At 43.1% G+C, this 14,305-nt stretch overlaps 1 protein-coding gene across 1 annotated transcript in view; it reads right to left on the bottom strand.

The window, feature by feature from the left end:
- Positions 1 to 14,305, bottom strand: part of LOC126416798 (tubulin beta chain-like) — an 86,461-nt gene that overhangs the window by 27,218 nt on the left and 44,938 nt on the right. Inside the window, exon 2 of the mRNA XM_050084667.1 lies at positions 3,535 to 3,643. Within this exon, the coding sequence (XP_049940624.1) occupies positions 3,535 to 3,643 (109 nt within the window). The remainder of the gene's footprint in view (positions 1 to 3,534; positions 3,644 to 14,305) is intronic.

The following is a 14,305-nucleotide window of genomic DNA, read 5'->3' as shown; positions in this document are numbered from 1 at the left end:
GAGTATGAAGCAATGATTTTGAAGCCGCGCCCTGTCACGGTTCGCCTAGGGACCGATAACCTCAGCAGTTTGGTACCATAGGACTTAACAAAAAATTGATCCCGAAATCTTAACACATTTGCTATATTTGTTCGTTATTGAGCTATTGTAATGTGCTTCATTTAATTTCAGGTATTTCCTTCATGTCTTGTCATGTAGGTGGCTAAACAACTCAATAAAGCTAATAAAATAAACTTCACCGGTAAGTGATAACATCGAGTATGTACTAACGTATGTATAGTTAACTTTTTGAAACATTGTAAGCCAGAATACTGTGAATATTAAAGGACTGAAAAAGACACTTGCCGTCTGACTGTATCAATCCTACAAGCACAGTTCTGTAAGACATTATAAAGCTAGAGATGACAGCGATTGCTGTTCAGTTCTCGTTGAGAAGAATTTTTGAACTCCGTATTTGGCAGCAGCTTTATTGAACGGTGCTGGTGGTGCACCGTCTGCAGAAGCCTACCAACAGTAAGGCCAGAAAGCGAGAACGGAAGCTGTGTATCAGATTAAGGGCTTCCTGGCAGCAGCCGCTGAATCCCATTTGCCGTACCGATCCATACAACCAGGCCACAGCGCTGCAGACCGCATAATTTTGCATATCATTCCATTTCCCTTTATAAGTATCAGAAAATGTACTCTGCTAGATGAAACGATAAACTCAAATCGTAAAGTTCCAAAAGCTGACCTTCCTTCGAGGTCGTTAGTGCTACTCTGTTTAGACGTCACATCATATAGGACTTAGTGACACCTTATCTCTAGGCTACTTTCCTGATATGCACCATGTTGACCCTGCAAGTAAACAGGACGCTCAAAACTGCAGTTACGCAAGACACTGAGGAAACTGTTCGAATCAGTTGTTACAGCGACAGCACTTAAAGTTACGTGATAGCCGCGGAAGTAATGTCCGTTTGGCTTTACTCTCGATATATAACAGGAAACGTCCTGACTGACTCATCGCCCAGCGCAAACCGTAAATAGAAACTTGAAATTTGGAGGCATCGTGTAAGGAGGGATATTTCGAAATTCCGCCACAAAGGGGGTGAAACATAATGAATGACTTTTTAAAACTGTCGCTTTTAACCAAGTTTAAAGCTAGAACTACGATAATAGGTATTTGCTTTATCGGCCATAAATAAAAAGATACTTGCTTCAGCATTTTCGGAAATTCAACCCTACGGTAGTCAAATAGCGGGTGAAAATTTTGAAAATAAGTTATGAAATATCTACTGAAGCATTTTTAAAGCTAAATCTATGGAAACATATTTTACGTCTCGGTTAGAAATAGTTATATGTTTCATTGTTTATAAATATTCAGTCCCCAAGGTGAGGTAATTCGGTACCAGATGTAAGACTGGTGCTAATAGCTACATAAGCACTTACCACATTTGTCTTTGTTTAGTTCGCTGTATGAAACAAAATTAAACCTGTTGTAGAAAAAATTGGCAGCTATGTGAAGGGTTACTCTCTTATATAGAGAGTAGGTCCTTTTGTTTGCACAAGATTGTGTTTGTTTTGTTAGTGGATGAAAGTTTCTACGGAAGTGTCACCTCAAGAAAAAACGCAGTATCAGCAAAAACTTCCCTCTCCACCTGCAGGAATCTTTTTGGTTAGAAAAAAATTCGAGAAAGATCATGCTTCTACGGTACCAATTGACGTGAAAGATTTGCAAGTTTCTGCAATTTGTGAACTAAAAGAAAGCTATTTGAAGTTAATACGACAAATCGGCTTTGTCAAAATTGCATACAAAAAGAAAAGACTTATTAATTTTTCAGTAGGCCTAATGTATGTTTATAGAATTATTTACATTTTAATTACTACGCAAACACGAGCGAAGCAGCGGGCGCTAAGCTTGTATGTTGATACGTATATTTAAAAAATACTGTTCAAAATTGAAATATTATACCTCTCCACATTATCAGCTCCATTATTTGTCAAATCTTTCCACTAGCCAGTATATTTGTGATGTCAATAAGATTAGCCTAATCAAAAAGTTCTACCCAATTACTCACAAGCTACTTAGTATTCCAGCACTGATGTGGCATACTTAAAATCCAAATAACTTTGCTTAACATCTTCGTCCTGAATTATTTGCTCTCTAAACGAATTGTAGCTTAACATGTTCCGTTTCTGCTGATTAGCACATAACTTCTCGCCAAATACACTGATGTTCAGAAAAACATAACACCTTGAACGACTAGAGATAGGACGTTCATATTCACAGGGCACGTACATTATAATGTTTTGCAGAAATAATTAGCATTTCAGTCACTTCGGTTCAGCATGTGTCCTGTTGCCGAGTAGGCATGGGGTCCACCATGGGTCCTGATAAATTTTTCCATGCGTGGAGACACCGACGCGTGTAAAGCGCGATTGGCGTCCTATGGTTTAGCCATCCGTGCTTCACTCACTTGGTTCCAAAGCTCATATGTGTTGGTTGGCATTAGGTTACAGGGCTGCACCCGTCGTTTCACCATACCCCACACATTTTCGATTGGTGTCAGGTCTGGGGCCGTCATTTTCAAATAAACAGAACTTTGATTCGTCCAAAAACACTAGCTGATACAATTCGTGTTTCCAGTGACGTCGTTCCACGTATCATTGCCGTCTAGCATGTTTCTGCACATTCGTCAAAGGTAAACGGAACAGTGGACGGCGTGCAGGTAACCCATGCCGCAATTAACGGCTACGGAGTGTCATCCCTGATAATGTACCATGTGTTAGGCTATACCACAGTCGCGCCAGAGCAGAGGACGCAGATTTGCCCTGCAAAGCCATCTGGTTAAGGTGTCTATTTTCTCGGCGGGTGATATGAGTGAGGCGAATTGATCCATCTCGTCGTGTTCTATGTATTTCCACGAACCATTCTGCACACACACCCGTTGCACTGCCGATTAACTTTCCCGGATGTATGCAGTACATTCTGTCATGCCAGTAATTCGCCCTTACTGATTTGACGGCAGGGTTCGCGCTTACGTCTGCGAGGCATCCTGCACCTTCGGTTTGCAGCCACTAAAGCCGCAGGCACATTTTACCGGTAGGTGGTGCTGCGTCGCGATATCGATGTTGACCTTTAACCCGCGGTCCGCCATGGTTCAAATGCTAGTCATTTTTGGAGAACATACTGATGCGCTTTCTCTGAATATCAACGTCCGCCGGTCGTTGTGGCCGAGCCGTTCTAGGCGCTTCAGTCTGGAACCGAGCGAACGCTACGGTCACAGGTTCGAATACTGCCTCGGGCATGGACGTGTTTGTTGTCCTTAGGTCAGTTAGGTTTAAGTAGTTCTAAGTTCTAGGGGACTGATGACCTCAGATGTTAAGTCGCATAGTGCTCCGAGCCATTTGAACAATTTGAATCAACGTCCTATTATGTCCTTCAATGAGTTTTTCTGAACGTGACTGTACATGCTGCTGCGTTAAACCGTCAGGGAATGGTTATTGTTTACATGGTGTTAGTTCTGATATCGGCTCGTAAGATAACAGACAACTCACCCGAGGCCTCGTTGTAGTAGACGCTGATGCGTTCTAGCTGCAGGTCGGAGTTGCCACGGTAGACGCCGCTGGGGTCGATGCCATGCTCCTCAGAGATTACCTCCCAGAACTGAAACAGCAACACGCAACAAACTGTAGTACTTGGTATAAGCAAAGGTACGATTTGACGCGTAATTAATATATTCCTTACCTCTATGAGGGGTAGTCAGGTTCAATTACCGCTTTGAAAGTAAAGAAAAAAGTAAATCTAAATATATCGTTTGCTAGTACATGCAAATCATGGTAAACACAAATTCCCGCAAGACAGTACCCTAAGATGCCGCAAGAGGAACAGAAACAAAACAGCGCCGCCCACCGAGAAACTCGAATATCGCGTGGTAATTTGTATGTTGCATTTATTGGGGTTCAATGCTGCAACAACCCATGCTGAGGTGATGCACCACCAAGCAACGGATATCACTAGAGAAGTGGAGACCCCAGTGCTCGAAAACCAGTGTTTCAGAATCGGGGCGATAACGGAAGAAAGTGAATAATCAGTCATGAACCAGTTTTCAGTACCTCGCGGGACATTCTGAACACGACAGAGAACGTCGCCCGCTGGGTTCCGATTCAGAAAGCATGCTGAACCTAGGTGATGACGGAAACTTGCCAGATTCCGATGGTTTCTTTAGTCGCCTGATTGCGATGGGAGAGTGCTCGCTGTATAAGCATCACCCTCGGACAAAGTAACAAATATTTTTCAGAGTACGGAAACGCGTCATAATGTGGAAAACGATACTGGAAAAACCAACGGTTCGTTCACCGAAACAATCGTTTTCTTCTTGGTCTACTGGTGCATTTAATAAGTTTTTCTTCGTTATTTTTAACCCCCTGGCCCCATAAGAGTGAGTGGTGTGGGGGTCAACGGTAAAATACTCTGACCTTCAGCCAAGAGGATTCTTAAATACTTAAAAAGGTGAGAACACAAATGGTGAGAACACACTTGGAATTTTTTTCGCTTTCTAAATTAAAAAGATGAAAGACGGACAGTTTTCGAATTGATAATTAAAACGTTATGACTAACCCCGACCGAATAATATACCCTATTTTTTCTTAATGAATACAAGGAGCGCAGTTCAGGCCATAATATCTGTGATACCATGGTTGATGTTGCATGCGTGCTTGAAATTGCTATCTGACTTTCCATTCGCAAACCCCTTGTAGTACCAGGTAGTCCGCTAGCTTTTCCACATCGGAAGCCACACCCACCAAGGTTTATGTTTATCACGACGTACTGTTACCAGCATATCCAAATCTACATTTGTACTCCACGAGTCACTATGATATGTGGCGGATGGTACATCGTGTGCCAATAACATTTGTCATCCCTCCAGTATGTTTTAATCACTGTTGGTACCCGAGACGAAAGATTCGGCACTCTTGTGTATGGACACGAGCGGTACAGAAATTGGAGATGGGACGGTAATAACGATCGAACCCGAGCCAAAGACCAAGCAAGCTGTCTCCTGCGCTATCGTTAGCCTATGATATCAGAACACGACACTAACTATATCTGGTGTGCCGCTTGAATTTGCGCGTTCAGCAGCTTAATTGGCTAACTTTAACGCTAATCAACTAGAAAAGGCGCAGCGTATCTAATTTTTTTTCTCAACCATTGTTTTTCACCGCAACCCATCCTGCAACACCTTTACAAGCTTTTCAGACTATTTTTGACCGCCATGTATAAAATGCCAATAGAATAGGCTTGTCAGACTACAATCGGCTCCATCATTCATAATCAGCACGCCACCCAGACAAGGGTGTGGAACCTGTCTTCGATCACATAGCAGATACGGCGTACGTGACGTCACGCCAAGTAGCGGAATGCCTGCTAACGCCGCTTGCTTCCTGTGCGCTTGACTGCCTTCTTCTGTTTGCGCGCTGTAATCTTACACCAGCAGCGTATCGTGTTGCCTTCGGTGACAATGGCAGACTACAGGTTATTCATTTTACAACTTTGTAAGGATCAAACATCGCCCAAGTCAACGCACGTATCTTCTCTCACAGGGTTAGTGAATTAAGTGCTTATTATTACCATTATTTTATTATAGCAATAAACAGTTGATCAGTAGGATGGATATCTTATTTCAGTACATGCCTAACTTCCAAAACGCTTAGGACTACGAGATGTATTAGTGATGACTGGTTTGTGGGCGCTCAACTGCGCGGTCATCAGCGCCCGTAGTAAGTCCCAATTTTTAGTCCAATCTTTTTACACAGTCCAACCTAGCCACTGTCACGAATGATGATGAAAACACAAACACCCAGTCCCCCCGGCAGAGAAAATTCCCAACCCGGCGGGGAATCGAACCCGGGATCCAGTGATCGATGTATAAGTGGAAAATTCGTCCAGATCCCTGTAAAGTGACTTAGCAGTTGTCAGATGCCTTACAGGTGCTCACTAAAATACACTGACGAGAACCAGTGAGATCACTTTCACTTGCTTATGCCAGAGTATCTGTATTTTCAAGCCTTTTTCCGTTGTTTCTTTGCGATGGCGATGTCCGATGCCCCTTCGCAGTTGTGGTGTCTGATTATTGCGTTGCACGATTCGATCTGACTGAAGTCTGAAGTTCCATAGTAATTTAGGAAAGTTCGTTTTCAACGAAGTTTTCTGTCTTCGGCTCTCACTGGTTTCTTTGCCGCCATAAGATGGTGATTTTGCCAAAGCTTACAGTGGATCATTCGTGTCATATCATCGAATGCTTGTAAACGGTCTGAGGAACCTCTTTGCATCAGTTCAAGATATGGTCAATTTTTTCCGCAGTTTCTTTGCAGTCTCCATTTCGGATTTCGGATTTCTCTATTATAGATTTGAGTGTACAGAAAAAAAAATCAGGCTTTCAGTTTTCTTCTTTAAAATTCCGTTGGTCAGCTAAGACCAAATCTTATTTTCCCTCCGACCTTTCCCCAAAAGCTGCCCATGTAATGCTAAACCGCGTAGGCTCTGAAGTACAGCTTTTCAACATTGATTCTTGGTCCTGTACTTCTAGGAATTTTGTTGTTGACTTCAATCAAGGCTTATTCTTGGCTACCTTTCACAAAGTCTTCCAATGCATGCTCCTGACCTTACGTTATCTGCCGCACTTTTAAATAGTCTCTTACTGCCCGATTTTCTGGGCAAGAACAGTCTGTCGGTATTACTGTGAGGGCGAAGTCCATGGTGAATTGTGAAGAGTTTTCTCTCTTTAATGTCCAGGTTATCCAACTCGAATTGCATCCAGTTAACGATGTTTGAGGTGCATCTCTGGTAAGGGATATGGCCCAAATACTGATTGTCTTCATGCCGCTGTCATTCAGTTCGCTTTTCCAAGTTTTTCTGAAACTGTGTGTACTGTTTTGAAAACACCTACTACAGTGTAATCCAACTGCAAAATGCCTTTTCCGCCTTAAGGGTCTGGAGTCCTTTTATTTTCTAAGCATTCTCAGTGGGCTAAAATGTGTGTTTACAGATATTAACAAATTACTATTTCATTCTAATAATTTTCGTATACTAGTAGGTCCACTCCGTGCTTTATCATGTTTTCAGCAAAGGTAGACATGCTGTTTTCATACTTCCAGCTTCTTATGTGTTCTTTGTGTCTAATATTGAAATTCATTTCTGTCATCCCTAAATACACTGATTTGCATCCCTTATATTGTAAGTGGTATATGCCTGTTTCTTTATATTCGTCGGGTTTTTTTTTATTACTGTGTACATGTGACCACAGTGCGTTTCTTGTTCTGTATGCTACACAAAAGCGCCAAAGTAACTGGTATTGACATGCATATTCAAATACAGAGATATGTAAACAAACATAATACGGCGCTGCGGTCGGCAACGCCTATGTAAGACAAGTGTTTGGCGCAGTTGTTAGATCGGTTACTGCCGCTAAAAGGGTAGGTTGTTAAGATTTAAGTGAGTTTGAACCTGGTGCTATAATCGGCGCACTAGCGATGGAAACAGCATTTCCGAGGTAGCGATGAAGTGGGGATTTTCCAGTACGACAATGTCACAAGTGTATCGTGAATATCATTAATCTGGTAAAACATCCTATCTCCGACATCGATGCGGCAGGAGGAAGATCCTTCGAGAATCAACCTAAGAGAATCAAAAATGGTTCAAATGGCTCTAAGCACTATGGGACTTAACATATATGGCCATCAGTCCCCTAGAACTTAGAACTACTTAAACCTAACTAATCTAAGAGTATCACACACATCCATGCCCGAGGCAGGATACGAACCTGCGACCGTAGCGGTCACGCGGTTCCAGACTGAAGCGCCAAGAACCGCCGGCCACACCGTCCGGCCCTAAGAGAATCTTTCAACGTGACAGAACTGCAACTCGTCCTCAAATTGCCGCAGATTTCAATGCTGAGCATTAACAAGTGTGAGCGTGCGAACCATTCAACTAAACATCATCGATATAGGCTTTCGGAGCCGAAGCCCAGTCGTGTAACCGTGATGACTGCACGACACAAAGCTTTACGCCTCGTCTGGGCCCGTCAACAAAAACATTGGACTGTTTGTAACTGGTAACATGTTGCCTGGTCGGACGAGTCTCTTCAAATTGTATCGATCGGATGGACGTGGACGGGTACGGGCACGGAGACAGCCTCAGGAATCCGTGGATGCTGCATGTCAGCAGGGGACTGGTCAAGCTGGTGGAGGCTCTGCAATGGAGTGGGGCGTGTGCAGTTTGAGTGATATGAGGCCCTTGATACGTCTAAATACGACGAACAAGTGACACGGTTGTAAGCATCGTGTCTGACCACCTGCATCCATTCACGTCCATTGTACATTCCGACAGACTTGGACAATTCGACACCCCCCGTCGTCCAGAATTGCTGCAGAGTGGCTCCAGGAACACCTGAGTTTCAACACTTCCACTGGTCACTGAGCTCCCCAGACATGAACACAATTTAGCATATCTGGGATGCCTTGCAACGTGCTGTTCAGAAGAGATCTCCACCCCCTTGTACTCTTATCGATTTATGGACAGCCCTGCAGGATTCATTGTGTCCGTTCCCTGCAGCAGTATCTCATATTAGTCTAGTCCATGTCACGTCGTTTTGCGGCACTTCTGCGTGCTCGCGGGGGCCCTACACGACATTAGGCATGTGTACCTGTTTCTTTGGCTCTTCAGTTTGTGTGTGTGTGTGTGTGTGTGTGTGTGTGTGTGTGTGTGTGTGTGTGTGAGCGCGCGCGCGAGCAATACTTGTTTCTTCTGTGTATTAGCTAACCATTCTGTTGATTTGTGGGTGTACTCATGCAGCCAAGTATGGCGTCTGTAACAGGAAGGAAGACAATTTGCAGCCGGCCGAAGTGGCCGAGCGGTCTAGGCGCTACAATCTGGAACCGCGCGACCGCTACGGTCGCAGGTTCGAATCCTGCCTCGGGCATGGATGTGTGTGATGTCCGTAGGTTAGTTAGGTTTAAGTAGTTCTAAGTTCTACGGGACTGATGACCTCAGAAGTTCAGTCCCATAGTGCTCAGAGCCATTTGAACCAAAGACAATTTGCAGCAGTGCATTTCAGTGTATAGCAACAGCCATCGAAAGATAGCAGCGCACTGCAGTTCAAATGATCTGTCACTGGATCCATGAGATCTGAAAGAACATTAGAACGGTGAGAATTGTTTCGAAGCAGAATATTACACAGTAGCGAAATGGGAACAGTTAAAGTGTAAGAAAGCTTTTGTTTGGGATCTCACGATTACACAATAATGGAATTTAAGCAGACGCCATCCCCTGTCGTTCGTCCTCGTTGTTGCCAACTGTCATTTCTTTGCTAATTTTGGTTTTTAAGTTAGAGGAAATTTGAAGGTACATTTCTTCAGAACTGTATTTTACTATTTAGTCTTTAGATTGTAATATTAACTCGTTCTTGGTTGAGATACGTGTGGTGGTTCAAAAAACGGCAGGAGAGGTTGCGATGCCGCCACCAGACCTCCCTTCCAGTTCTCAGAAGCGGCCAAGGCCGTCCACGCCACCAGCAGACACAGGCAGCACGCAGACCCTGTTCCACAGCGCAGCGGTACGGAATTTTGAGCCGGCAGCAGCGGTTACAGCTCCCATGCGGAAACTAAAACAATTCTACCAACCCTAAGTTGATTTGAACGCCACAGTGCATTACTAAGCATATTTCTATTGCGGATGGTATACCCTTGCCTGCCTCTGACGTCTGAACTGTTCTATCCAGCCAGTTACAGCTGGACTTACAGTGTAAAGCGGGGAATGATCCCCTGTGCTTCTTGGCATTTTTCATTAATGATAATTGCCAGTAGTGAAAGGCGACAAAATTTTTTGGGGAGACTGGTGAGTGAACGCGCGATCTTTGAAGTTCTAGTTTGGCAACCACTGAACCAACGTGATCCATACCCACAGTGTACGCAAGAGGAAGTCGAGTTTAATAAACTTATCACTTCATATGGCATAGTCCTCGCTTTCAGCATCGGTTATGTTTAATGCCTCTGTTAGTCACACTACTGTTTCTCTATTGGAGCACGAAAGACGGTGCACAGTTTTATTTTTCGTATACGCTATTGAAGTTACCTTCCTTTGTCACTAGCCGTATTGATCCATTAAATCACTAGAGGAACGTATTTGTAACCAGTTTAGACTTTTGGCTCACTTTGGGATTCAGTCGATTGTTTTCTTACCAAGGAATATAAACAGAAGTGAACTAATAATCCGAAGAGAACTACGGCTGTAGCAGGTTTTATACTCGCGCATCAGAAGACCGTTTCTTTTTACTGATAAGAACTTAATTCTTGAATGATTACTTCGAAACATCAGTCTTGTCAATCTATGAGGGCGTAGTGTGCCATATTCCGAACGGTGTATAATTAAGAGATCGCGGCACCACACGAAAGCCGGCAGCGCGAATCCAAACCAAAGACATTAGCGAGGGGTCGTTGCAATCCGCAGAAACCGAGGGAGGCACTCCAGTGCCCTCACACTGAGGTCAGAGTGTTGTGCATGCACGAGTTCAAGCCAGTTCATAACCTCTACGGAAGGCATTATTAAAATGTAGGACCAAAGTGTTGTTCAAGCTTGTAATGCACTTGTACTTCAGTGAAGTCTCAACATTGTACCTCAACGGCTCAATTTGTTGATCTGTGCATCAAGTAATGCTTTCATTGTCGGTGACAGTTGTAAATTATCGAACAATCCGGTGGCAAAAAGCTGTGTCAAAGTTACGTAAATCTTTTATTCATTTATGTAAAAAAGCGAACCAATATTAGATGTTTCCTAGTTTGGTGAGCTTTCTCCCAAAGTAAACATAGAACCCACAGTTATAGATGGATGAAAGTAGTTCCATCTGGTCACAATAATGAAGACTCAAATGGTCAAATACTTTCCCATCGTGTTAAAAAATCTTGCAGCTATAATCACTAAACGCAGGAACCCACGTAATAGCGACATGTGAGAACGCCTGACAGCTGATGTATTTATTGATAATCTGTTTAACATGGATGCCCGCCGTTTTTACGTGTGGAGAAGTCGACAGGTCTCCTTGGTGCCTGCGACGAAATTTAAATTACGACGTATTTTATCATTTCATCGACATGTAACAAAGTAAACGAGCTGCAGCAGCTTCGTGCAGCCAAGAGAGAAGGGTCTCGACCGAGCAACTGCGGTTTCTTGGCCAAGAAATCAGACAACGGCCGGAAGAGCGGTGTGCCGATCACATGCTCTCTGTCATCGCATCCGTTGATACCACTGGCAGATAACACGGTTGTTGCTCAGGGCCTAAGATGCCCATCTAGGGCCAGAACGTGGAACTTTACCATTTACTTGCTTACGGGAGGTACCTTTTACAACAACATTCAGGATCTGTGTTTCGATTTACCTTTCGCAAATATTTAATGTGCTCTGCACCAGGCGCACAATGAATGTCATGACGATAATAGAAGTCATTCCACATCTTTGCAAACATGTCGAAAGTTATATCCATTTAATACTATTGATATGCTGCGTCACAATTCATGCAAAGTTGTTAAGGGGTGGCGGGGGGGGGGGGGGGGCACATACAGATGTAGTCTTTCCCAAACCTGCACAAAAATGGCACATGGAGTGATATCGAGTCAATGATTCAATGCGAGAACCACACGCCTCTTAGTCGGCCGGCCGTGCGGTTCTAGGCGCTACAGTCTGGAACCGAGCGACCACTACAGTCGCAGGTTCGAATCCTGCCTCGGGCATGTGATGTCTTTAGGTTAGTTAGGTTTAATTAGTTCGAAGTTCTAGGGGCCTGATGACCTCAGAAGTTAAGTCGCATAGTGCTCAGAGCCATTTGAACCACACGCCTCTTAGGGCCAATCCATGGCTGATGCTATATTCTTGACAATCGCGCCTCACTTTTCTGTTTTAGTTGCACCTGGAGAAACGCAGAATATAAAACGCCAATTGATCCTGGGCTATATAACATAAGGCAACTAGGGAACGAACTATCCAGGGATACCCGTATTCGTAACATGAACCGGCAGCTTAATTGGTGCTAAGGTGAACTGTTAGTTTCGATTCGTAAGTAAAAATTAGCTAATTTTTGCGTTCACTGATGAAATAGTCTTGTGAAATCAGATTCATTTCTCTGAACACACTGTATAATGAATTGTAAAGAAACAAAATAAATAGAATTCCTCCATTATGAAGCTGCTATATTAATTTTTTCGTATGGAACAAGAGTACTGCAGGACGTCAGTATCATACATGAATAAAATTTTAATTGAAGTGGAGAATGTACAAGAGCATTGGTACAAAGACTTCCTGTCGAGTCTAATGGATGGCCAAAGATAAAAAGTTTGAGAACCTAAAATAGTCCACAGGGCGTGATATTTCAGTGAATCCTGACATTTGTGTTGGTTTGAGCTCCTACCAGAAAGCGGCAAAATTCTAGGACAGCTGGCATCTCTCTTCAAGATATCTACAGCAAACTGTTTCTAAAAGCATGTACAGCCCCAACAACTCGGGATAGAAGTTACAGGCAATTATCTTCACGCAACAGTAATTATAGGTCACATTTAATGTCCGGGACTTGGCTATTGCCTCAGCGCAAGAACGACAGCTTACAAGAAGTGGTAGATGAAGGGCGTCTGAAGCAGTCATTAATTCCACGATCGCTGACGACTGCGGAAATGCTGTATCGTGTAACACAACGTGTCATTTGCAGCTGCGTACATTTTGCCTTACGTATTTTGCGTGCAAAGGCACTTACGGACAGAGCAGGAGAAAAGTGATACCATATTGTACAGTAATGTGATTTTTGTTCACGAAGACAAGGTAATGTTACCGATGTGCGTTTAAATATAAATCCAATGAAGCTTAAATTTATCACATTCTTTACAGTTAATAACTTTTAGTTCCCTTTTCAGTACATGCCACCATAGTTTCTTCTTTGATTTATCGTAATTCTGGACAAATGCGTCTCCTACCTGTGTACTGCGCTATTTATGCTTACGTAGCAGTAAATCTGACACTGCCGTCAGTCTGAACTAGACAGTGTCTTCGTTATCCAAATTCCTAAACTCGCCACAAATTTCGGAACTGCAGTATCAATATTATGTCTGGTTTTGTGTCCACTTATTTACTCCAGTATATATACTACTCCATCCTGTGCAAGCCTCCGTCTCCAAGAAACTACTGTACCCTACATCTTTTTGAATCTACTTACTGTATTCATTTCTTGGTCTCCCTCTACAAACATTAATCCCCATCCCATTTCCCTCCTATATACTGGTGCTCTCTTGATGTCCCAGAATGTCTTCCTTCCAGTCATGTTGTACTACAAATTTCTTTTCTCCGAATTCTATTCGGTACCTCCTCGTTATTTATGTGATGTACCCATCTAATCTTTAGCATTCTTCTGAAGCACCACATTTCATAAACTACTTTCTTGCGTAACTGTTTATCGTGCATGTTTCACTTCCACAGATGGTTACGCTCCAAACAAATACTTTCAGAAAAGATTTCGTAACACTAATCTATATTCGATGTTACATTTCTCTTCAGAAACGATTTTCTTGCAACTGACAGTCCGCATTTTATAATCTCTCTACTTCAGCCATCATTTATTTTGCTGCCCAAATAGCAAAACTCATCTGCATGCTGATGAAAATTTTCGAATTAAAACTTAAGGTTGCAATTCGTTATCATGAACTTTGATCTGATTCTGTCAGCATCACCTGTATTAATTCAACTGCATTCCATTTTCCTTGTTTTGGTATTACTGATATTCATCTTAAATGCTTTCAAGATCTTGTCCATTCCGTTCAACTACTCTTCCAAGTCCTCTGTTGCCCTGTGTGTGTGTGTGTGTGTGTGTGTGTGTGTGTGTGTGTGGCGCGCGCACAACTTCATTGTTCCAGTTCATGAGAACGACTTCTAACCTTATTAGTTTTATTCCGAAAATTTTCAGCAGCACGTCCTTCACTTTAAAAGCTGCCATCTGAAGCTCATCAGCCCGGTAGCCAGGCCCAAGGGCACAGAAAATTACCGTCCGCTAAAAAACTGCCTGACATCGCGTTTTCCCCTACCCCCCTCCATCTCTCTCTCTCTCTCTCTCTCTCTCTCTCTATCTATCTCAATCGGACATGCAAGTCCAGCCAAATATAGATAGTAGGATTGTCAATTTCCAGAAAGTGGCAGTTCCTGTTAATGCAATATTTGCCACTAACTGCACTGACTTACGGGAACGTGATCGTGTACAGATGGGAGCTGTATCTATTTATTAAGGTATTATCGGTGAGA

Source organism: Schistocerca serialis, chromosome 8 (assembly GCF_023864345.2).
Source record: "Schistocerca serialis cubense isolate TAMUIC-IGC-003099 chromosome 8, iqSchSeri2.2, whole genome shotgun sequence".
In the NCBI taxonomy this organism is placed as follows: Eukaryota; Metazoa; Arthropoda; class Insecta; order Orthoptera; family Acrididae; genus Schistocerca; species Schistocerca serialis.
Note: the sequence above shows the minus strand (reverse complement) of the source record. Positions and strands in the feature narration are given on the sequence as shown.